The 25,308-nt window shown below is 42.1% G+C and overlaps 1 protein-coding gene across 2 annotated transcripts in view; it reads right to left on the reverse strand.

The window, feature by feature from the left end:
• Positions 1 to 25,308, reverse strand: part of LOC103477552 (lamin-A) — a 42,131-nt gene that overhangs the window by 16,349 nt on the left and 474 nt on the right. The window contains exons 1-2 of one of the 2 annotated variants that reach the window (XM_017309675.2): positions 21,265 to 21,800; positions 18,668 to 19,042 (exon numbers count right to left, since the gene is read on the reverse strand). In XM_017309675.2, coding sequence (XP_017165164.2) covers positions 18,668 to 18,996 — 329 coding nt within the window. In that variant the 5' untranslated portion in view covers positions 18,997 to 19,042; positions 21,265 to 21,800. Of the gene's footprint in view, positions 1 to 18,667; positions 19,043 to 21,264; positions 21,801 to 25,308 lie in introns of those variants that run through there. The other variant, XM_008430709.3, reaches the window with a different exon arrangement.

The following is a 25,308-nucleotide window of genomic DNA, read 5'->3' on the forward strand; positions in this document are numbered from 1 at the left end:
TGTTTTAATAAAAGCTGTTTGGGAATGTTCACAGCGCACAGCCAACAGAAAAGGGGAGGAAAATGAAAAAAAAAAAAAAGGGCAGACAAAGAGACAGGGAGGAGGAAGAGGAGGGAGAGATGAAGGGGGAGGAGGAGGAGGAGGAAGAGGAATGCTCTGGCTCGGCTCCCGGCCTCCAGGATGACTCACAGCTACATCTTTGTCCGTCCCAGTAACAAGAAACAAACTCCGCCTCGCAGACTGGGAGGGAGAAAAAAAAAAAAAAAAGAAACCCTGATCACTTCAGCCATGTTTTGCTGTGCTGTTGCCGTGGTAACCAGGGCCTCAGTCGTCAGCCCTGGTAAGCTCACGTTCCTGTGGATGCAGAAATTATATACACACACACACACACACACACAGCCCTGAATGAACCCAGCAGACGATCAGTGCAAAGTCTGACCTTTGCACTAATTTAGCAACATTTTAGTTTTTTTTTTTTTTTGCTGCTTTGCAAATCAAATCGGCTCGTCATTCTGCTTCGACCCGACTGCTGGTTCTGAAGGACGTTAATGATCCAGTCTGAGGAAAAGTGTCCGACTGTAACACTGGAGTATTTCTAACTTTTAAATTACATCTAGTTGGGTTATTCCTTCACTTTTGAGGAGAAAAACAAAAACATTTTAAAACCACAGACATTGTATTGTATCATATCGTATTAAGTTGATTTAAATAGTATGAACAACCACAATAAAATGTTGCATTTCAGCAAAAACGGAGCTCAACTGAAGTGAATGCTAACGGCTAATGGCTAGCTGTGCTAGCTTAGAAGGTAGCGCTCATCCAGAGGGCGATGAGGGGATTTATACTCAGAAAACAAATAAGTGTCCAAGTCTTTATTAATCATGTCAAGATTTCATATTTTCCCCATCATCGTGCAGCTTTAATTATGATTATTACAGATAAAATAGCAGTCGGTTGTGTTTTGTACTAAAATCCACTGAAGGAAACGACAAAAACCACCAAACCAAACTGAGCGCAACTTTATGAAATATGAACAAAAACAGAAGTGTCAAGATTTTAGCAGTTGTAGGATTTCTCTCTTGTCGAGTCATTTCTCCTGCTAAGCTAGCGGTTCTCAACGTGGGCGGTACCGCCCCCCAGGGGGCGTTCAGAGGACGGCAGGGGGCGCTGGCGGACATTTTTACAAAAGGGGGTCACTGGGGTGCCTTTGGTCGAAGGTAAACTTTACACCTTAAATGCACAACAATACCAGTTTAGACTTTGAGCAACTTGGTAAAACTGTGTTATGCAAAATTAAATCATGCTCGACTGCAACTGTATTGATGGCAGCTCTTCTTCTTCTATTCAGTGTTTGTAGCTTCTGTTAGCTTCTTGGCGCAGCTCCGTTCTCCTGCTACTGGTAGCTAAAATCACGACACCCTCACTGTGTATCCCTCTGAAAAATTAACCCATTTAAATAAAGAAATAAAGAAATCCCTCCATGGGTGATACAATAGAGAGCGTTCATTTTATAGCGTTCATTGCATTTTTTGTAGACACCTGTGACAATTTCTATTCCCATGACTTTTTTTGTTCTCTGGGAAATTATTTTTGATGATAAATACAGAAGCAAGCATAAAAATTTAAACATCTACAATAGTGATAGTAATAATGATAAAATTATAGTCGGTGCAAAGTAGCCTACAAATTCTTTGGTGGGGGGCGGTGAGGGACCTGGATAAAGGCTGGGGGGGCGCTGGGCTGAAAAAGGTTGAGAAACACTGTGCTAAGCGCTAGGCTAGCGCATTTGTTTTGGTTGGATTTACCCAGAATGCCATGTGTTGTAGTTCACTTCCTGCTCTGGTTCGCTTCACATGTGCATTCGAATGGCACCAGAGTTCACTTGAGCCAAACCGAGGTTTGTAGGCGGACCAGAATTCGCTTTTTGGTTTGCATTCACACTTCCCAACCGAACCGGACTTTATCGGAGTCGGACTCCAGCTGGTGTGGTTGAACCCTCAACGACCACGGAGGCTTCAGTCGTTAACCAAAGGAAACTTTGCTGCTGCAAACCGAGTTATAAAAGAAAAACGTTTCACTTTTCCAGAACCGGGGATTCCTTTATTAAAAAAGCTTCGATAAAACAGAACCAGCTGCGGTTCTGCTAACTGAAGCTGTTCTGCAACTTGTTTCAACATCAGAACCCCGAACCCACATTCAGCGACTCGCTCTTTTCTGCGGCTCTGCTGGCAGAAATCCTCCCACATCCATCAAAACAGCCATTAAAGCCAAGGAGGGAGTTTCCCCCGTGACTCACTGCTCCAGCACCGGGTGGAAAGCGGACCGGGTTCTCCCCGACGTTCCCCACCGTCTCTGTGAGACACTGCAGCTCTGTGAGGAAGAGGAAGGCTGAGGAAGAACGGGGCTTCTGCAAACAAACGCAGGGGCCCTGAGACAGAACCAGGAAATGAACCGTTCTGAATGCCAACAGCTGAGAGGCGGCCAGGAATGTGCCTGCTCAGATTTTATCATGAAATACTAAGTCACAAAAAGCTAAAACAAATATTTAAGATGAGGGGTAAAAATGTATGAAACTAAAAACAACCCGTCTTACTTATGCGTTTGAGTCGACGCCATGTTTTGTGTTTAGTTGGTCCTACTCCTCCCGGCCTGCTGATTGGCTGGATCCCTCAGCCAATCAGAAGCCGTCGTGGTTTATAGTAAAGGGGCGTAAAGCTGCTGGAACGAAGGGGGATTTTTCCTGGACTTTTGATTAGTTTTTGGCTCTTATGTGAACATTTAACTACTTTTTCCACTTATTGTGTCGTTTCATTGTGGGAGAGAAAGTTTTTCTGTATTTTTAAATTGTTTTTGCTCTACTAGCGGTTAAACATCTCCGTTCTAATGTGAAAAAAAGACCATAAAAAGTTATCTAGAAGTTTATTCTGTAAAAATAAACATGAAAACAAAAAATGAAAGGATTTTTAATGCAACGTTTGATTCAAATATAATCAGTTTTCAGCTGAATGGAAAGTAACAAGTTACATTTACTTGATTTACTGCAAGTACAATTAATCTGCATGTTGCATTTAAGTTGTTTACAAATATGTTTTACTTTTACATTAAATTAGAGGAAAGCATGTTACTCAGTTAAATGTTAAATTGTATCAATAAGGAGTAAAAACGACATACAAGCATGAGAGACGGGAAATTTATGTCTCATTAAAATTAATTAGACAAATTCTCATGATGTAATTTTCTAACGTTTTATTTTTTGTTCATAAAAGCTGCTCATTAATTAAAAGAAAAAGTTTAACATCAAGGTAACCGTTTACCCGAGTACTTCATGTTTTCACCTGCGTGTATAAATCAGCTGCATATTTTGCATTTATACATGTTTGCATCTTTTCATCTACTTTCAGGATAAGCCAGATTATAAAGTTTAATTTGTAAATTTGTTGTAAAAAGCAGATTCATGCCATTGGTGGCGACTCCTACTGTTTGGAAAGAGAACTGCAGCCATCGGAACGGAAGCAACATTTAAAGCTCATCAGTCCAGTTCGGTTTATTTGATCCTGATCAGATTGATTTATTATTCCTCACAAGAACAGAAGCACGTGGGATGAAGGATTTTTAACAACAATTATCTTCACTTTCCAAACATCATGGAATTTAAATCACCCCTTAAATGTATTGAATATTAGCAGCTAAACCAGATGAATCCCCTGAACTGGTCGGGTTTCGAGTCCAACTGGTATTTGCTGCTCCTGTGTGGTTAAACGGAAGCAGCGATCAACAGCAGCTGCAGCAAAATTAAACTGGTTTTTGTGAAGTAAACCCATAAATTCAGGTTCTTTTGGCGTCCTGACTGTTCGGCCGGAGTGAGGACGCTTCCTCCGGCCCGGCTGAATCATTCCGAGTCTGAACAGAAACCGATTGGTTCCTCCACCGGCCCGTCTGCGCAGAGATCCCCGCTAAAACAAACGCTGCAGGCTGGCTGCTGTCTGTCTCCTCTGAGACAAAGAGCACAAAGACAGGGATTGTGTGGGATTGGGGTAAATAGCTGTAGCCAGGGGCCTCCCGTTCGGCGCCACATGTTGGAGAACGAGGCTCTGTGTTGGCAGGCGGACCGGGACAGATGCCGACCGGGTCCGACCCGTCGGAGAGGCCGGAGCGCGTGTGACCGAAACACACTCCTACTGAAGGAACGACTCGTCCTGGATTTGGAACGGTCCACACCCAGATTAACGCCTGGCAGCGTTCACATGAATCGGTTCCTTCTCCTCCCTGCCGGGTCGTCTGACTCACTCTGACTCAGACGGTCGTCGAGTCTCAGAAATTCCTCACAGGAAAATCAGACTGAAGGTGTTGCGGATAAGGAGGGCAAAGATAAGAACCTGTTAATGTTTCCTGGAGAGACTCCAGAGTTACAGCATTAGTACGACTTGAACTTTATCCAACGATCACGAAGCCGAACGTGTTCTGTTGGGATTTTACCCAACAGTAGTAAATGGCTGCAAAATGAAAAGTACAAACGGAAACACGGAAAACTGGCGTCAACTCTGCAGAACCAGCTGCAGGTTTAAGGTTCCAGGAAGCTTCGAACATCAAACCACCAAAACGGTTTTGTGTTTGTGTTTTTGCACAAACACAAAACGTCACCAAGCACAAATATCTTCCTAAAGTCAAAAGATAAAAACTTAATTGTCCAACAAGATATAGGAGCTCATTTTAAATCAAGAATGGTTTAATGTTGATGAAAATTTATTCGTTAGCAGATGTTTTCACTAATAAGACATTTTAAAGCTGTTATAAGTGAGACACAGGTGAGATCAGGAACCTGCAAAAGCACACCACACTTTTCAGTTTGTTTTTTTTCTGTGCTAATCTGTTACATGAGGGGTGCTCAAAGTGTGGCCCGAGGGCCTTGTGTGGCCCTTGAAATGAATCTGATCAGCACCGCGACCGCAAGTCAAGAACGGTAAAAATTTGACAACAGAAACTGAAGATCTAACAAAAGGGAAAAAAAGGAAATTGGACCGTTTGTGTTCAACGGAAAAGCAGACAAAATCTTTATGATTTAGATCTTTAAGGATTTCTAGATTTCATAAAAACTTCATTGAGCAGGTGAAACTGAAAAGAGGAAAATCATATTAAACTCATTTTTCTGTATTTAATACATTCTGTGGCCAGTAAGTAGATTAAACAGGCCAGTTTTGGCCCAAACAAACGGAGTTTGGACGCCACTATGATGCATAAAATCCAAACCCATTAGGCTCTGCAGGTGTTCATTACACTGTAAATACTTTTCTGAGGAAATATTTCTTTCATTTTGAGTGTTCTGCTCAAACCTGAAAAACTTCTGCAGTTAATGAAAGAAAATCTTTGAAGCTGGCAGGTTTTTAATAACAGGTTCTGCTGCATCGTTTGGAAACTTTCTGTTTAAGTTAGCAGGAAAATCTCTGGCTGAGACTGAAAACACCTCCTCTGGATCTGCAAACACTCATTTTTAATCCCAAAAACACGATTCAGGCTCCACACACTGTTGTTTTCAGGCTCCAATCAAAGATGGCTGCAGTTTTTCCACGAGCACAGTAAAAAAAAAAAAAAAAACAGAGACAAGCGCATGATAATAAAACCCATGTGGCGCTTATGAAACTTCAGATTTCACGACGTTTGGCTGCAGCTGCTTTGTAAATGTGGAAACGGGAGAATCTGACGCCGGGGGAGCAAATCAAGCTGCGGTTGAGCGAGAAGGCTGGCGGCTGGGCGTTCACACGCAAACGCTGCAGCCCACTGGCATCGCGCGCCGACACGCAGGAGACCCGGCAGGCGGCGGAGAGCCCGGCGCTGACGAGTCCGGCCCGCAGATCAACAGGATGCAGCAGTGAAACTCCAGGATCGTTTGCACGGCGTCAGGTGAGCCCAGAGAAACGCTGCTGCTGCTGCATCAACTTTAATACGCTTCCTGTAATTGTCTTCGCCGCGCCGGCCGCGCCCGCATGGTGGCAAAGAAAGACGTTTGTTTTTTTTTTCCACACAATCTGCCAGCAACAGTTTGGCTTTAAAAAAAATAAATAAATAGAATAAACGAACCACGGATGGATGACCAAGACGACTACCAAACATTTCTGTCATGTTAAATATGAGTCAATAAAGCCCAAAGCGTTGGATTATTAAAGCGGCAGTTTAGAAAAGTTTGCAGATTTTTATCATAAACAAACCTGGAGGGTTGGTTTGATTCTTTCATGCATGTTTGAGAAATCCCTAAATCTCCATGGCAACCATTCAACCTGTGCAAAACGCCTTGGTGGACCTAGCCCCGCCTTCAAGAATGAAGCTCCTCCTCAGCTCCTTCAGACTAGCCAGCAGCAATTAGCAAACACCTGGTGGAGCTGCTGAGCTCATTGTAGGAGCTGCTTCTGGTTGCTGAGGGGTTAATAGAGGAGCCATGTTGGGATGACTTCCTGGAGGCGGAGTTTCTTAAAGAGACAGAGGCCCAATTTCAAGGTGTCAAATTTGTCTCTGACAAATTTTGCTGGACGATAATTGCAGAATTATTGTGATAAATATTGCTTTTGAGACTTTCTAGTAATCCAAGTTGACCCTCTCAAAGACGGACTTTAATTTGAAAAAGAACTCTTACTGGTCTTACACTGGAACTGGGAGACATTTTAAATATTCAAAAAACAAATAAAATGAACATCTCTGAACGACATTGTCCTTTAAAAAAATAAAACAGAATGAATATTGAGGTCATTTTAATTTATTATGATCGATTGCTTGTTGCAACAGGCAAAACATTATAACCTGTCAAAGGACCGCAGATACAAATTAGCTTAAAAGCTACAATCACATCAAATGATGACAATGAGCTGAACACTGTCCCTGTATGTGTGGTAATATTACATATATAGTGTTTTTATTACCACTGAAGCCAACATATTTACTTGGCGGTTATATGAAATGACTCTGTGCCTGGAAATCACCGGCCCTTTAAAGGAACCACATTAAACCAGTCAAACTTGGATCCGACTCCCAGTTTTCTGTCATCTCATTACAAACAAACAAACAGCAACAGATGATGCTGAACATCTGAGGCCGAGAGCTGGAGGAACACCCGGTTTGGATCATCAGAACCGGTCCCGAGCCTCAGCAGAGCCGGAAACTGAATCGGGTTGGAAACCGAGTAAAAGATGTGAACAGTATGGAGGCGGAGAGGGAGAAGAGCCCGGCCATCTTAAAGCCGTTCATTTCCTTCAGAGTGACTCATCGAGAGCTTGGCGAGCTGCGAAATGGAAACTCCACAAACACACACCAGCAGTCCAGCAGGCTGCCAGAACCTCCGATCGGCACCGGGTTCTGCTCCGCTGCAGCCCGGCTCTGTCATTACTCGCTCGCCTACGAGGGCCAACATGGCCGCCCTCCATCCTGATGTTTACGGGCCGCCACATGTGGCTCCCGTTAGAGGCTCACAGCCTGAGCTGGAGCCATTCATCACGAGTAACCATCAATAATCACAGTTAATCCATTGATTACCAATTAATTCAGGAATTAATCGTTAACTGAAAGATACAGCCTCCAAAAAACAAACTAAAATAAAATTTTCTTAAACACCGTCCTCGGACAAAACTGTAATAAGTAACATTCTGCATTTAAAATTATTTTTAAATCTGTTCTGCGGTTTTTGAAGGTTCAGATTTGGTGAAATAAAATATATTTAATGGGGGCTTGTACTGGTGGTTGTGTGTTGAAAACCGTAAGAGCTAAAAGAAAATGAATAAAAAGCAACTTTTCCTCTTACATACACAAAAAGTTCACTTTAGGTCATTAAAACGTGAAAGAAAATCTAAATAAATACCATTAATTGATGTAAAAACTGTCTTTTCTACCAGTTTAGCACAAACGCTAAACTACGACAACCAGCTGTTGGCATGGCAACCACAGGTTCGCTTCTCAAAACAAACTTTTGAGCTTTACTTTCATTAATCCTGCACACATCCATAAACATCCTCGACAAATTAAACTGACGTACGTTGAGCCTCCTGCCACGACTTTAACGCAAGGAGATTCAACGCTTCCTTCTTTCACCATCTTTGTTTTCTACAGTTGAATTCACTTCCTCCAATGGTAACGCTACCAAAATAAGAGCCCAGATTTCAAAACAAAAACAAACTACTTTAAATTTTACAGTTAAATAAGCAACAACTACTTAAAATGCATTTACAGGCACATTTTGGTGGTCAGTCCTGCACTGTTGATGTCAAGTCTGGCAGAAACTTGAGCTTTTAATGACGTTAGAAGATTTATTAAGCTGCAGATTCGTCCTCTGCTACAAATGTTCGCTAAAGGACTAAAGGACGGCCGTTGCTGCATTTTAGGCAGTAAATGTTTATTTTCTTATTTTAAAAAAATGAATTTCCATCTTTTAACATTTCTAATTTTGTATAAATGGCTTCAGTGGTTAAAAAAAATAATCAGCGGAATGTGCCAATTCTTTTTTTTTTTTAAATTTGATTAAATAGTCAGAATAATCAATAACTAATTATTATAGCTGCAGCATTAAACAAGATGTATTTTTATTTAAATTGTTGAATTTGATCCGATTTTCTTCTTCTTCTCTCCATCCCCGTTATCCGGGATCTTGTGCCCTCTAGAGGTAAAACTGCAGAATGCAACAAGAATCAAACCAGCATTATGATCCGATCTTTCCTAGAGATTTCACATACTTTCTCTGATGTATTTGGTTCACTAAACATAAATATTATTATAAATACTCATTAAAGAAATCCACAGATGTTTCCTGCATGTCTGACATCATGAAGCTCAACCAGAGAAAAAATAATTGTTGCTCCTGTTCACAATTAGAGTGAAACTGCAGAGGAGGTTCTTCTGATGAAGGAGTTTCCCTCCGGAGGTTTTTCAGGGAGTAAAATCCCTGCAGACCCACGTCTTGCAGAAGAGCCGATGTCTCCCCGTTTGTCAGGAAATACCCTGGGATCCCCCATTAGGAGCTGCAGAGTCCGACTAGGAGGAGGAATCCCAGAAACCGATTCAAAGAAAGAAGCTTCAATGCAGGGATCAAAACCTTTTCATATTTCTTTAAAATTGCTTTTATGTACTTCATGAACAAAAGGCTGCTTGCTCAGACCCAATGTTCTCCAGCTCAGGAAACGTTGGGTAATATGGAACGCTACAGGCTCAGTTCGTGCTCCAACACAAATAGCAAAAGGCAGATTTAGCTCTCAGGCATGTCGGCAGGTTTCACCAAACTCTGATCATCCACTGCTCCTGCACACCTGGATAAAATCAACAGAGATGCATCCAAAACCTGCAGGACTCCTGCTGCGTTTCCACTGACCGTACAAACTGGAAATACAGAAATAGGAGTTTCAAAAATGGGTGCCTTTCACACGGAAACATTTTTCACATTCCACGAGTCATGTGATCAAAAACAGGAAGTTGCTACTGGAGGAAACGACAAAAGTAGTTGGACGATGATGGCTTTTTAATGAATTATAAAAAGCAAATATGAATTTATTCATATTTGATTTTAACTGAGTTGATTTAATGGGGACGCTGCAATTAATTTTTTTTCCCCCAAATAGACAGTTTTGCACATATTTAAGGGAAGCGCAGCTACAGGGACTCAATAACTGGGTCAAAGTTTGCACAGGTTTCAGCAACTCAAATTTAAAACTTTAAGATCATTGTGAATGACTTAAGACCTGCATCTCCACAGAATGCATGCATTTTATCCAGCCAACTGGAGATAAAATTGCACTTACCTCTGATACGACACAAAAATCTAGCTAGCTTACTAGCTAGCAAGGGCAAGGTAGCAGCTAGCTAGCTTTAGCCTCAACAGACTTGAATCAGAACGCAAAGATGTCCGAGTGGAACTCAAACGTTTACCTGACAGAAAAATCATGCAAGAAAACAGAAAATAAAATTTAAATGAGTCCTTAAACAGGTTTTTGAAACGGCTCATTTTCCAGATACAAAAAAATATCAAAAAACAGCTTTTTTAAGTGCTCGTTCTGTTTTTAGAAGTAGTTGAAACTCAAATGAAATCATTAAAATATGCAAAATGTGAATTCTTTAATTGAATTTTGCATGCGTCTCCTTTAACTTGTGATTTGTATCGGAAGGTCTGATTCAGGCTAATTTGACCTGCAGGGGCTCCATGCAGTCAACCTTCCCGGGTTTTACCGTTTATTTCCAGATCCACCAGAGGAAGCTGGAAGACATCCAGGCAGACTAATGGAGAACGTGAAACTAAAAACTGAAAGTGTCTGCATCTCAAAGATAACTCGGCTCTGAATCATTTTTCTAACGAGCCGTCTGGTATTGGGAGTATTTCCTGGCCCCCCGGAGCGTCTTCAGAGCGCCGTGATTCAGTTTACATGACTCCCAGATAAAAGAACACTCTCCGAGCTCAGATCTTCCCCGCCATGACTCACTCTGACAGACAATTGTCCGCTGACACAATCCAGGCTGAGATCATAGCAAGAGAAGAAGAACAGAGGAGAAATGTGATCAAATGACATGAAGAAAAGCTGCAGCTGGGTGACGAGAAGCAGCTGTAACTAACCACTGATCACCATCATGACAGACTGGGCCACCATCATGTAATGGTGCCTCTGCTGATGTTATTAGTTCCAGCAGCGCTGGTCCTGCTGGGCGGGAAGCCGAGCTGCAGTGATGATCACTGGAGGGCGAAAGCAGCGGAGCGGCGCTCGGTTACGATGCTGACGCAGCAGGAAGCAGCTCTAAATATGGTCACAAATTAACGTACAACAGATCAATTAAACGATCGACGCGACTGAAACGTTTGAAATTTCAACCCTGATTCTTCTGATATTTTCCACTCTGAAACTGAAGTTTCCTTCGATCACAATGAAACTTTTGTGGATGTGAAAATAATGATGGTTTAACTGAACAGAGTTAAATTTGCATATATTGGAGCATAAAACCTTTGCAAACTAAACTGACCTGCTTTTTGTTTGCAGCAGGTAATCCTGACTCCAAGAGCGATGGCGGACTGTTCCAGAAGGAAACCGATCACTTAACCTCACATCGTTTTAAAACATACAACATGCATTTACAGTTAAAAAGAAAATTAAAACATTCATGAGAATCCAACAATTAAAACTCTAAGCCTCCCAATATTTGTGGTTTTCCAGCTGCTGCATCTGAATAAAGCAACGTTTCATTCTCCCAACAAGCTGCTGCTGACGGACGGATCTGCTGCCGTCGTCGGGTTTTCAGACACTCTACAAACAACTGAAGGCCAAAATGTTCAGTGCTAACTCCGCTAACATAAACACATTTAATCAGAGACAGCCCCAGGCATAAGCAAACCCAGCTGCTCAGGGTCCGAACCATCAGGGGCCTCGCATAGATGCTTGAATTTAGTAAAGACTGCAGATCTAAAGTTTGAGAATTGGTCAATAACGTATTTTGTGATAGACATGTGATAAATTCATCTGAGAGAATATTTGCAAAGCCTTCTGGGAGATGTAGGCAGAGGAAAAGCTTTAACTCTCCTGTCTAGCTAATGCGACTCACTCACTCTGGTTACCTAGCAACAGCCTCTTGAGTTGCTTGCGCAGCAGCAGTTTCTGAAGAAATAAAAAACATCTTGTAGTGAAAACCCTGGATTAAACGGTAAATGTCACTGCTACCAGTTTTTAATCAGTATTTCAGACGTTTAATCCTTAATTATCTACATTATATTCAACACGGATATCATGACATGTTTGTCCAGTCGTATTGTTCAGCCCTCTTGAGAAAAACTAGTAAATTGGATTTTATGGTGTCAGCAAAGGTAAATCGAGATAAAAGCAGCTTTACTTTGCAAGACTGCGATCTTCATGGTTTGTTGTGTTGCCATGGTTACAATCTGACGCTTGGAGGTTGATCTTTTTCAAGTTTGAGCTTCAGTTTGTTCACAAATATCTCAGCTGACCAGTTTCCCGTCGGTTAAACTTGGCCTCCTCTTCCAGATTCATATCAACTCTGAACTGAAACGCTGCCAATGGTGCCCTGCAGGATGAGGGGCCCAGGCCCCCCCGTTCGACCTTCCAGCGGCCCTGGAAGAGAACCACGTCTTCCTTTTTTCCATTTTAGGAAAGAAACGAACGTTTTATCTGAGCAGCTCCATAAATCCTCCTGAAGGCCCCAAAAGGCTCCGATGTTTAACGTTGCACCTCTGCAGCGCGCCTACAGTTCCCCTCAGGTTAAATATAGAAACTTTACTCGCTGGGGATAAACGTTACGCTGCGTCTGATGATGACTCCGCTTCCTCTTCAGAACGGTCAGTTTATTATTAGATAGGAGCCCATTTGTTTCTCACAGCGTCCGCGTTGCCCGGGTGTTGCCTTTACCCTGCAGCAAACAAAAATATGAGACCTGTTGCACAAAGTCGAGGGAATTTCCAGTTATTTATAGAATATCTGAATGGCTCGTAGTGGAACAATACGCAGTAATAATTCACTATAAACTGTACAGACTTGATGCTCAGCTACGGTCCGGACTGAGTGGCGAAACATTCCCAGCACAGGAAGCAGGGATGTGCTGCATGATAAATCTACTTCCTGCATGGTTATGACTGTTACCACAGCAACATACGAACCATCTTCGCCTCGTTAAAGACCTTCAGTCTGCAGAGAAACGTGTCCGACCACGTTAGAGCTTTTTTAATCCAGATCCAAAGACGGTTTCCCAAAAGAAAATAAAAGTCTTAGCAGAAGCTCGTCCTGCCTGGAGCCACGCCCTGAACCTCAACAGGTGGGGCAGCGCTGCGCTTTGTGTCTGGACAGGAAAAGGGTTCGTCTGTTTACCTGAAGATCACCGTCAGACAGAACCCGTCTGTCTGTCAGGACCGCAGTTCAGATGTTCTACAGCAGAGAGGCGGCGGGTGAACAAGTCCGCACTCGCTTGGGGGGGAAAACAGTTAAGGAATGCGCTGCAGTCGCGTAGAAATGCGACTTCCTCTTTACGTTTTCCTGTTTGGATGAGCGAGAAAAGAGACGACCCGACCGAACCCGCGTTGCTTTCAGATGCCTTTAAAGAGCCAGTTTTCATGCAAAATAGACGTCATGGTATAATGTTATCCCCTCATCAAAAACATACCTGGAGCGTTGCCATGGCAACCATTCAGTTCAGTAAAACGCCTGGGTGGACCTAGCCCCGCCTTCAAGATGCAGTTTAAGTTTCTGCGACAGGCCCACTCAGCTCCTGCAGACTAGCCAGCACCAATTAGCAAACTGTTGCCTTCAGTCGTTATAAAAAGGCTATATATATACATATATACACATCAAATAGATAGGGCCTCTGTCTTTAAAAACTGAATGGTTTCCATGGAGACTAAAGGATTTATCAAACGTGCATGAAAGAATCAAGGCAACACTTCAGGTTTGTTTATGATGAGAGAAGAACAACATGATGTAAAGCTAGAAAAAGGTCCATTTAACAGTCTATTAGCATCAATTAATCAGAAGACGGGAGCAACTTCAAGCATTCAGCATACTGAGGTGAGGAAACTTTCCCCAGAGCAGACAGAGAGCCTGATGAGATCAACAATGTAAATGCTTCATACTAATGCGGTAGATAATTTAACATCCAGCATCAGATGAGACTCCTTCAAGACGGAAACACAACAGCCATGAATAACAACACATTCTGAACGTTTCATCGCTTTTTCAGCCATAAATTAGCAAACAGCTCAGGGCTAAAAGTTTCAGAGGTTTTCTGAGACGTTTCTCATCCGAACCCAGCAGAAGGAGCTGCAGCCTCCACCCTCTACCTGCTTCTGCACATTTCACTTTCCAACCGTTGTTAAATCATTTATGAAAGCAGCCGGAGCTGCAGGGGGAATGAATGTCTGGCATCCCGAGCAGGCAGCTTGAGGTTCTCCCTGCGGGAAGGCGACATGTGCTAGTTAGCCAAACAAAGCTGCGTGTGTGAGCGCAGCCTTCAGGCTGAACAGGTGTGTCCCTTCAGCTGGACCGGACTCGGCGCTTCACCTGTTGCGTCGCATTCAGAAGGAAAACGAGCAGGAAGCCCATCCAGTCACTTCCCATCACACGAGACCACTCAGCCCATTCCACAGGCCTCAAAAAAAAAACCTCTGAGTCACCGCCGCGTCACGGCGCCATGGCAACCAAACACCAAACAGGCCGGCTAAAAGCAGCAGAGAGGAGGGAGGCGCTTCACCACACAGGCGTCAGAAGATCTGCTTCCTCTGGAAAACGGCATCAGAGTCGAGGAGCAGAATCACAAGAACGCTGCTCTCTCCACACCGAGATTAATCAGGCAGCAGCAGCAGCAGCTAATGCGACGACGGCTTATTGGGCACAAAGAAGAGAAAATTTCCACCAAAGAACTCAGAAATTTAACAACTTATCTCAAAAATGTTATAGAAAAACAAAAAAAACATGGAAATTCCTGATAAAAAAGCTCAGAAATTTGAAGTCTAATCTCAAATTTTTTTTGGGGAAAAAAAAAAAAACTACATTTCTGATCTCAAAGTTAAAAATTTACAAGAGAAAAACCCTTAACCTCAAAAAAGTTTTCAGACCTCAGATTTTCTAGAAGAGAATGGAAAATCTGAGCTCAAAAAGTCTAAAATTTGACAAACATTTTTAAACTTCGAGCGCAAAAATGTTTTCAGAAAAAAAAAAAAAAAAAAAGGGGCAAATTTCTGAGATCGAAAATACACAACTCACATTTTGAGATCTCTCAAACTTTCCAGAAAGAGCATGGTAAACCTCTGAGATCAAAGTTGTACATTTGTAAGAAAAGTCAGAAATTTTGTAGAAAAGTGAATCTTGGAATTAACTTGGAAATTAAATTTTTAAAAAAAATTCTAGAAAATTTCTGAAATTAATCTAAAAAATAAAATTTTAATCACGTTTTCAACTTTTTGAACTAAAAAATTGGCAAAGATTTTTTCTACAAAATTTCAGAGATTAATCTGAAAGTGTACATTCTTAGGCACAAATCTACTTTTTTCCCCACTAATCTATGGCGTCGTAAATCCAGGCCGACTTCTGGACAAAGTCACCATGGATACAAAGAAAACCCAACACAATGATCAGCTGCTGCAGGACAAAGAAACGCCATAAAGATGCATTTCCTGCAGGACTGGCGGAGAGCTGCTCTGCATCTTTCGAAGCAGAAACAGAAACTGAACCATTTCATAATTAGAAAAAGATTTTGATGTTGAGAGGCTGAATGATGCAGTTTAACTCTGCAGGTAGAGAAACAGTGTGACGCTCTCAGCTAAACTCAACCAGTTTGCAGCAAAAGCTTAAAAATGTCAAATTACTGGCTCAAAACAGAGAAAATAACTGAAAACCTCCAGAGCCGTCACTGAACGGCTTTCACAGATGTTTAAAAAAATTTATAAAATGAGGAAATGCTGCAAAAAGGAGATGCTGTGGATTCATGAGGATGTGCAAATAGTAAACCTGTAGTAGTTTCACTTTCTCTGACCTGAAAAAAACACTACAGTCAATAAAGCTCAGGTTTTGATAAATCACAAATCCACAACCTTCCATTTCTTATAAAGATACAAAACAGCTCAAATGAAGCTGCAGCTGCTCTAAGGTGAATAAAACATCAGCTTTAAGGCCTGAATGTTAACTGCATTAAGTTGGAGAAACATTTATGTTGTTATGATGAAGCTACATGCTAACATGAACAAAGTTATGAGCCGCTAACATCCCATGATAATCACTGGCTAATAATCAGGCGAATCCACAGTAAACCATGCAGCAGCTGCAGCACAAGCATCGTTTCACGATTATATTGGATAAAAACTGATGTCAGCCAAATGTCAAGCCTCGTTCTGTGACGTACGTTCATTTCTTAATCAGGATTTCCTCAACTTGGAGCTCCTGAACGAGTTCCTTTACAATGTCTGAGCCCCTGAAGAGAACAGGAGATGTTTTGTTTTTCTGCAGCAGCAGTTTTTCCACGCTGGAGGGAAAGATCTGGCTGCTGGAATGTTTCAGACGCTGGGTCTAAATCAGAACCAGAACCACTCTGATGGAAAATACCAAGCTAGAACTGAAAAGCTCGATTTAAAAGCTGCATTTATCCCTGCACGACGACAGGAACCGAGCCTCAACAAGGCAGTTGGAGGGGAAGGTGGGGCACTGTGTGCAGAGGTGTGTCCCTCTAGCACAGCCCAGGCCTGAGGGACACAGACAACGCAACTGGATTTGTTAGCCAACGATTCACACAGACTCAGCAAGCGGGAATGTCACTGCATCAGGTCTGGCTCCCTGCAGCATTCCTGCTACAGAGGTATGCTGTTGCACCACCGCATTAGTTCAGAGCAGTGGGTGTGAGCCGCAGGCAGAAAGAGCCTCGCAGTGAAAATGCAACCATCAGGTTTGTTCATGCAGATCCGGACCCAAAGTTCCAGAGAAGCACTCAGACCGAGTCCGAGGGCTGGCTGATAGAAACAACATGTCACGATAATCAGTATCAATACAAAGCTCTCGTGTGACTTTGTAGCTGACCGCCATCTTGGTAGGGACTGAAGCCAACTGTCATAATAGTTGCTATGACAACAATAAACAAGCCACAAGCTTAGAACTACCTCATTCCTAACGAGAGAACATTGGATCACAGTACATTGGTATAGAATAAATTAAACATACTGTTACATTAACCAACACAAATACAACCGTTACTCCATTACAATTGAGTACCCAGGTCTGTGTAATACCAAGATGAAGATAAATATCAGTGATGTATACTGTAGTACTTATGGCTACACTAGCAAAATTAGCTGCTTCCATGTGCTAGCTAAGGTGAGACAAACGTAGCCTACGAGTAGGTATGTAAGATTCTGGTGACTCCGCCAGTCACCAGAATCTCATTATTCATGTGAAAGGGTTTGAACGACTTTTTCCCAAAATACTTTTTTTGCTGGACTCGAAGCCATAGCTCATCTACGCTTTGCCCTGCACCGACCTACCAAGATGGCGCGGATCACTTCTGGTTCAGACATGTGGAAACGATTTCTGATCCAGAACCACACAGCATTCTGGGCTTTAGCTGCTCAACCTCTCATGGCCAGCTAGCAAGATTGGTAGGATAAACTCACCGCTCTTTGGTTGCCTAGCAACTTGCTCACTCTTTGGTTGCCTAGCAACAACCTGTTGAGTAACTTGCTCAGCAGCAGTTTGCCTCATAACTACTTAAAAAACAAACGGCATGGAGCGCGAACTGTGGATTAAACAGCAAAAGGTCATGCCACCAGTTTGGCAGAATTTTAGATATTTAAAACAAAAACTAATCGATAATCATCGATAAGCTGATATGAAAAGCTTGTATCGTGATACACTTTTCAGCCATATTGTCCAGCCCTAGCTCGTCCACATGTAGCCGGATATCTGGGGAAATCAAAATATCTTTATACTTCTTGGCTTTTCTTCCACACAAAACCTTCAACCAAAGTCAAAATGCAGATTTGAGAAAACCTTCGTATTTGTGTGAGTAAATGGGAAAGTTGAGTTTTAGTCCATGATGAATAAAGGGCCAATATATCCACATACTTGCTTTGACTTCATTCCCAATCGACATCATAACTTTACGTTCAATAAGACTTAAAAAGCAAACTATGCTTCAAAATGGCTACTCCTGACATCGACAGTAGTAAGACGAGGCGGAATAACGTTTATTTTATGAGACGCATGTAGGAGTACATCTAAAACCCGTAACTTTAAACGACAGAAATTAAACATAATGTTTGCAAATGCAAAACTAAGCTTGAAGTTATGTTAGCAGGAGTTACTGGAAACCGTTTATGGGCGCCACCATTTTGAAATCCTAACTTCTGAACTTGCGCTACACTGCCCCCTATGGGTTCGGCATGTTTAAAACAAAACTCAAGGGCAGATCTGTTGCTGTGGATGAAAACTTTTCCCTATATGTACAATATTTTTTGAATCAAAGATATTTGTTTTCATAAAAAACAAAGATTCAGATTCAACAGAAAAAAAAACGAGCGTCAGAGGGATGGGCTGCGTTGGCTGATGAGCAACAGATGGAAAGAAACACTAAACAACACGTTGAAATCAAAAACAGTCGCCCCGAACACCAATTTTTATCAATTAATCACTTTGTGCAGCACCACAAAGCAAATATTTAAGAAACAAAAGATTCTCAGCTCCCCCTGCAGCGCAGAACCGCTTGGTTACAGTCAGTTAAACTCAATCTGGAGTTACATAACCAGTGACTGGTGTTGGACTGGGAACCTGCTGGGCCTGTCGCAACACATTTTACTGGAGGAAAAACCGTCACTCAAGTTATCGTGGTAAACGATACAATTAATATAATAATGCATCTTCTAAAGGATACATTTAATTTCCCAAGAACATCTAATATTGGAACTGGAAGACATTTTAAATATATAAACAAATAAAACAGACCATGAAGTCTTTTAAACAAAATTACCAAAACAGAAAACAGACACTAATTGCCAGTAAATTAAATCAAACTGCTTTGTTCTGCGTGTCAAATGTTTTTTTTGGTTTTAAATGGCAGCTTTTTGATAACATTAAAGGGAGGCATCCTCCAAAACAAGCATGCAGATGGAAATCATTGCTCTCAGTTTGATTGATTGATTAATTGATTGATGTCTGGAGTGGGAACCCGCCGCTCCTACCTGGCCTTCAGCTCCTTGTGCTCCTCCCGGATCTTGCCCAGCTCCAGCTGCAGCCGCGCCCGCTCCTTGGCCACAATGTCCAGCGTCTTGCGGGCGTCGGCCAGCTCCGTCTCGTACGCCGTCTTGATGCCGGACAGGTCGCGTGTGACCTCCGACTCCGACTCGGAGATGCGCAGCCGCAGCGAGGCGTTCTCAGACTCCAGGGAGCGCACCTTGTCGATGTAGACGGCCAGCCGGTCGTTGAGGTTGCACAGCTCCTCCTTCTCCTGCAGCCGGGTGATGCGTGCCGGGGAGACGGCGCTGCGGCGTTTCTGGCTCGGGGTTTCCATGGCGAGTGATGGTCAGAGGTGCAGATGTGGGGGGCGGGGGGGCTGGCTGTGGGGAAGGAGAGGGCGAGTTAATGTGAGGTAAGCAGTTATATTGTCAGAACTGGATTGCCCAATAGAATCGAGTTCACACCAGATCCGTTTAATCCGCTTAAATCAAACCGTTTTGTCTGGAAAGTCCGGTTTGTTTGGCGTCAATCACATTCTGATGCGAGATCTGGTCCGCCTACCGACCTCGGTCTGGGTCCGGTTGAAGTCAACTCCGGTTCGGTTCGGTTTCATATGAAACAAGTTTTTATTTATTTCAACTTCATTTAAGACGTAAATCTCTTCATTCACTCCGAATTTAGTTTGTTTAATCAAAAAGTTGCTTCTAGACCTTTACTGGTGTCTCAAGTGCTGCTGTTGGTGGTTACCATAGCAACCATCAGCTCCGCCCCCTTTCTCCAGTTACTTTCTGTAACTGCAGAATCAGTTCTGCATTTACGTAAAGATATATTTTAACACACATTTTGGACTAATTTAATCACATACAGGGTTTCATGAATAATTTTGCCATGTTTTGTAAATCAAATCAATCAATCAATCAAATTTTATTTGTATAGCCCATTTCAGCAGCAAGGCATTTCAAAGTGCTTTACATGATTAAATTAAAAACAGCATGTGACACTGAACAAACGGTGAGAAAGAGATTTAAAGATAAAAACATTTAAACCCCTTTTTAGGACTTCAGTTAAACGTCGTTTATGTTTTTAACTGTTTATTAATAATGTTGCGCCTTTTATTTTACTGCTGCCAACTGGGAGAAATGGCTCGTTACCAAAGACGAGGGGAATATTTAGTATGTCAACTGGATATCTGAGGAGATTTATATAAATTATATAGAAATGTTTAACCTGCAGAAGTGATTAACTGTAGATAAACGCATCAGTTGGATTCTGTTCTGTTTGCATGCATTGTTCTTATCAAATAAACTAATTAAATGAAGTTGAAACTGATGAGTTTCGCCTTCACATAATTACAAACTGTATTATTTTAGTGTAAATATCTTAATACAAATTAAATAAGGCAAAACTAACCCACAGATTTTGTGTTTTTGCAGTGAAACAAAATTAAAACATCTCTCCTCCTTTTTCTTTCCAGTTTTGAATTAAAGGGAAAAAGCTGCCAACTGCTTCGCCTCTCCGGAGAAAACGTTCTGCTGCGACGTTTTCTTTCCACAAAACTTGTTGCTACATCTCCAGATATAAAACAATCTGAGCGCTGAGTCACATGATAAACGGAGCAGCAGGATGCCCAGAAAAGGGCAGCAGGATGCCCAGAAAAGGGCAGCAGGACTCAAAACGAGAAAGAGAAACTGATTCAACATGTATCTGAATGTCTAAACGGCGTGAGGGATAATCTGTGCTTGGCCGAAACTCACAAAAACGTATCGGTGTCACTTCAGTCAGAAGAAGAAAGAAGATTTATGCCAAGAAACACTCAAAAATTGCAATTAGGTTCATATAATTTGCAATTTATTTAGAAAAAAAATGGAAGTTTCTGATAAAACATTTGATTATAAACAAATTGTTAACTTATTAATCTCAGAAATTTTCTCAGGAGCGGAAAAAAAACAAACTGAGTTTCCAAAAGTCAGACATTACTTATGGAAATTTTCTATTTTAAAAAAATAAATAACTAAATTAAAATAATAATAATAATAATAATAATAATAATAAACATTTCATTGTAACCAAGAACAAAAAAAAATCCCTATAAGATTTATAAGGTTAATCTCAAAAATTCAGATTTTTCTAACAAATTTTCAACTTTTCAAGCTCAGAAATTTCCAAATTTTTCCTAGAAATTTCCTGTGATCAAAATTCTAGTTTTTATTTTTTGCATAAATTTACTAATTTTCTTTCCATCTACAACGGTCCCAGTTCACCATCGTACCCGAGTTTAAACAGAGTAAACAAGTAAAACCCTTGAGGCTCAGACTCTCCGCCAATAAAACGTAATAAAGCGTTTTTTATGCGCCGCTATCTCCACCGATAACCGTGGAGGACAAGGAAAGATTTGGTGAATGTTTGATTCTCCAGAGGAGACGGTGGGCGGGAACGAGAAACTTCGCCATGCATCCCAGCGCCGCTGTCACAAAGTCTCCATGTGGGAGAAACGCCCGAACACGCCCACAGCAGCGACCTCACGCTCCGAGGCTTCAGGGTCAGCCGAGTCCAAACGAAGCGCGTCGGAACAGCGAGTCACGGAAACACGCGAGGATCTTACCGTGGGGTGAGAAAGTCCTCCCTGCAGACTGCGGAGGGGAAAAACCGGACGGCTTTGTGGAGGTCGCTCTGCTGCGGTGGGGGAAGGATCGGCTGAAGGACGCGGTCCTGCTCTGGTGGGTGTGTGCGCCTTTGGCTCAAGCCCTGAACTGCCTGCCTGCCTGCGCCGCAGCGCCTCTACCTCCTGCTGGAGCGGGAGAGGAGGCGGGGGAGGGGAGGCCGCGAGGAGGAGCCAGGAGCCGGCTCCGGCTCCCTCCTACCGCCTCCCCTCTCATTTCCATCAGGCTGACCTCAGCGGCTGGACTGAGCGGTCTGTCAATAAAGCGCAGCGACTCTGAAACCGAGCCGCAGGAGGGAGAGGGAAATGTGCAGAAACATCCCTCAACTCGCAGGAAAAAACTGAAAAATCCTGCAGCTGAAGGAAAAAAAAAAATTACAAAACAGCTTTTTAGGAGGAGAAACTTCTCTGAAACAAAACTATTCAACCAGGCAGAGCGGAAATCTGGCAGGAAAATAACCTGAAGTCCAAACAGCTACAGCTACATAAATCCCATAATTCACCCTGAAAGCCTAAAACGTCTGACACAAACTGACCCCGCTCTTACATTTATTTCTCCGGGGTGGAGTTAATGGAGTCACAGGTCCAATCAGGATGGGATGCAGAGAGAAACAGCCGCTGTGATTTACCTCCTCACCATGGAAAAGAGTGCGCATGAGGCCAGACGGCGGCTCTGTTTGGGCATGGGGAGTATCCCGGCCCGGTGCCGCGTCGGCCTCCCAGTAACACGTCCCAGTTAGGAGCTGCTCACGCCTCCTGCCCACACCAAGACCTTCCACTGAAAACCAGGCAGGCAGCCAAGAGGAGCTTCTTAAGAAAAATATCTGGCAAACTTCAGATCTTTTCTTCATTTTTCACCAAACAAAAACTTCCAAAGTTTGTTTGTGCAGCACATTCAGGCAGTTTTAGTCAGAACAGCAGCTGCAGCAGCAGCCTGGATCAGTGACTAGATAAACATGGATGAGTTTCTCTAGATCTCGTTTCTTTAGTTATCTAATCTTGGAAACGCTCTTCAGCTGATAGAAGGCCGACTTTGTAACCGTCTTTACTTGAATGTGATGGTTCAGGTCAGAGTCCATCACTACACCCAGATTTCATCCCGATATCTCGTTTCCAGCTCTAATAACCGAGTTGACTCTAGATCGTTCCCCTTTTGCTCCAAAGATGATAAATGGCGATACGTCGATCCCTGATCATTACAAAGTCCGAGCTGCCGAATCCGATTCTGGCCAATACCAATTTTTTTTGTCAGAAATGTTGCCAAATATATCAAGAAAGTTGCTGAGTTTGTAACAGTGGGGCGACTATTAACAGCAAACATGCAGACGTGACCTGGTGGGTCAAACCTCCCACTGCAGAGCAGAAGAGGATCTCAAGACGGAGGGAGATGAGATCAACTTCACATTTAAGTACCGATAATCTCCCTAAATGAAGAAAATCGGTGCCGATAAATCGACGCGTCCCTAATATTACTTAAGTGTTATAGTTTTAGAAAAGATCCCCTATTATTCCTTTTCTGGAGTCGTTCCAGTCACATTAAAACGTTCCTTAAAAATAATCAGTGGAGGATTTCATGATTTATTACCACCTCTGTATGAACAACTGCTTCACTTTGGTCCTGAACAGTAAAACAAATGGTGAAAGCAGAGATGTGGTTCTTATTCTGACCCAAAGAATCGACCCGGCCGACTCCGTAGACGATCGGATCCTCTTCCTGTTTGCCACCTGCTCTTCACGGTAAACAATGAAAGCAGGAAAAACTAAAAACCAAAGACAAACCCGTTGGGTTTCTCAGTGACTTCCTTCTCTTCCAAGAAAACGGGGAATTTGGATTCAAGAGAATTTCAGCCTCGAAAGGAAAGTAAAACATGTTCAGATCATCGACTTTGATCCCGTTTAAAACCTGAGGAACGAGCTCTGAGGAACGAACGAATGTTCCCCTTTCGATCCGGCCCAGCCTGCATTCATTCAGATTACAAGTTAAATATTCACAACTCAAGTCAGTTCGCAAGAAACAATCTACATTTATGGCCAGTCGGTTGCTTTTTCTCCTTCACAGCTCTTCACTCGTGGATGTTAGTCATCCAGAAATGAAGAATGTGGCTCAACATCAAACAAACGTTGCTTTGTGTCTTTAGTATCCAATGCAAATGAGGATAAAACCGTGCAGGGTGGGGCTCAGATCGCCGATAGAGTCAGAGATGCAAACAAACAGCCAGAATCGACTCTGATCCGACGACAGGAAGCGGCTCTCCAGTGGGAATCTGAGGAAACTCTCATGACAAACTGCCCACATTCAGATGCACCGACTCATCTGAAGCCTTTTCTCCTTGAATTCAGCCTGATTTCTGGAACCACATGTTTTTCCTCCTCGTCATCGTCTCCGTCCGGGGAAACTCCCAGCCCGGCACACATCTGGTCACCAGGGTTATTACAGTTAACCAGAACTAGCAAAACTAACGGAAAACTCAGAAAATTTTTCCGTTAGTAGTAAAAATAAACCTGGACCCATGTCGTCCATTTATAAAACTGACCTGAAATAGATTTTTTTTTTCCATACAAGCGGTTTACGTCAGCAGTCAGCGAATTACGGCTGACGTAAACTTACAAAAAGCAAAATGGCAAAAACTGGGAGAAAACGCCAGAGTCAGCTGGTTGTTCAACAATAATTCTGTACATTTTTTGGTGAGTATTTATTAAACACAATACATTTTATATTCTGCACCTAAAAATTAACCAAAGTATGAAAAAAAAGACAAAAACAGAACTACTATAATAAAAACTAATCGTTTTTGGACGGTTGTGTCCGTTTGCTCATTTCTCATTTAGTCTTTTTTTTTTCCTTTTTGGTTGGACTTTGAGTCCAAAATAAAGTTTATGTATTAATAGTTTACTAATAAAAACTTGCAAACCCTCTAAAAACTGATTAAACTCTGGCGTACAACCAGCTTCAGGTTTTAGAAACTCAAACTTTGGAATCATTCGCTGCAGCAGATCGACAACCAAACATTTTGTCCAAACCAGATCTGCCGTTTCTACCGTTTGTCCTCCAACATGGCGGACACGACGTTTGCTGACATCACATGAAACCATAATACATCACGGAGCAACTTACGGAGTATTCCATAAACTCGGAAATATAAGAACGCCTCCTGAAGGTGGAGCTTACCGAGCAGCCGGTAATAACCAAACCAGAGGCACAGAAATGCCTCATCATCATCATCTTCACCTGGCATTAGTGTTATGGCATGCAGATGGGGAAAAGGAGTAAATTTCCACCATAAAAAGAACTCAAATTTTGAGAGTAATCTCAAGAATTTCCTGTATTTCTAGAAAAAAGGTTTTTTTTCTTCTAGAAATTTATATTTAAAAAAAATTCTGAATTTTTTGTAGCACATTTTCTACTTTTGAAACTGAGAAATTTACTTTTTTTTCTAGAAAATTTCTGAGATAAAAAAAAAAAATCGTTTTTTTCCATATATAATAGCCCTAAAATGCTATTTTAAGGTTGGAACAAAGTCCAGAAGGAAAATAAGAAATTAAGAGACTTTTATTTACAACATCAACAGAAATAAATGCAAACAAGATCAAAATCTTTTGAAGCTCACAACATGTCCAAGTTTTTTTCTGAAACACGTCTGTGATTAATCTCTTTTTTTATGCTTTTTCCCGCTTCAACAAACTTGATTTAAACAAACAGATCACTAGCGGATCTCTGAAGAACCTGCTGGAATGCAGAAGAAGTAATTCCAACATTTAAAAGTACTAAATTGATTCAAAATGCTGAAAATAATCATCTGAGGACGAAAGTTGCACCAGACTTTTTTAATCCAGGCCTCAACATTCACAGAAACAAACTGAAATCTCACGCTGAGGTCAAACATCCAGAGAAACTCAAACGGATCATTAAACCATTAATGTACCCAGAGATTTACTGTTTAGGGTTTACAGACTTTGTTTAACTGACTGTGTTTTAATAAAATCTTA

This window comes from Poecilia reticulata, chromosome 16, assembly GCF_904066995.2.
Source record: "Poecilia reticulata chromosome 16, P_reticulata-male-v2, whole genome shotgun sequence".
NCBI lineage: Eukaryota > Metazoa > Chordata > Actinopteri > Cyprinodontiformes > Poeciliidae > Poecilia > Poecilia reticulata.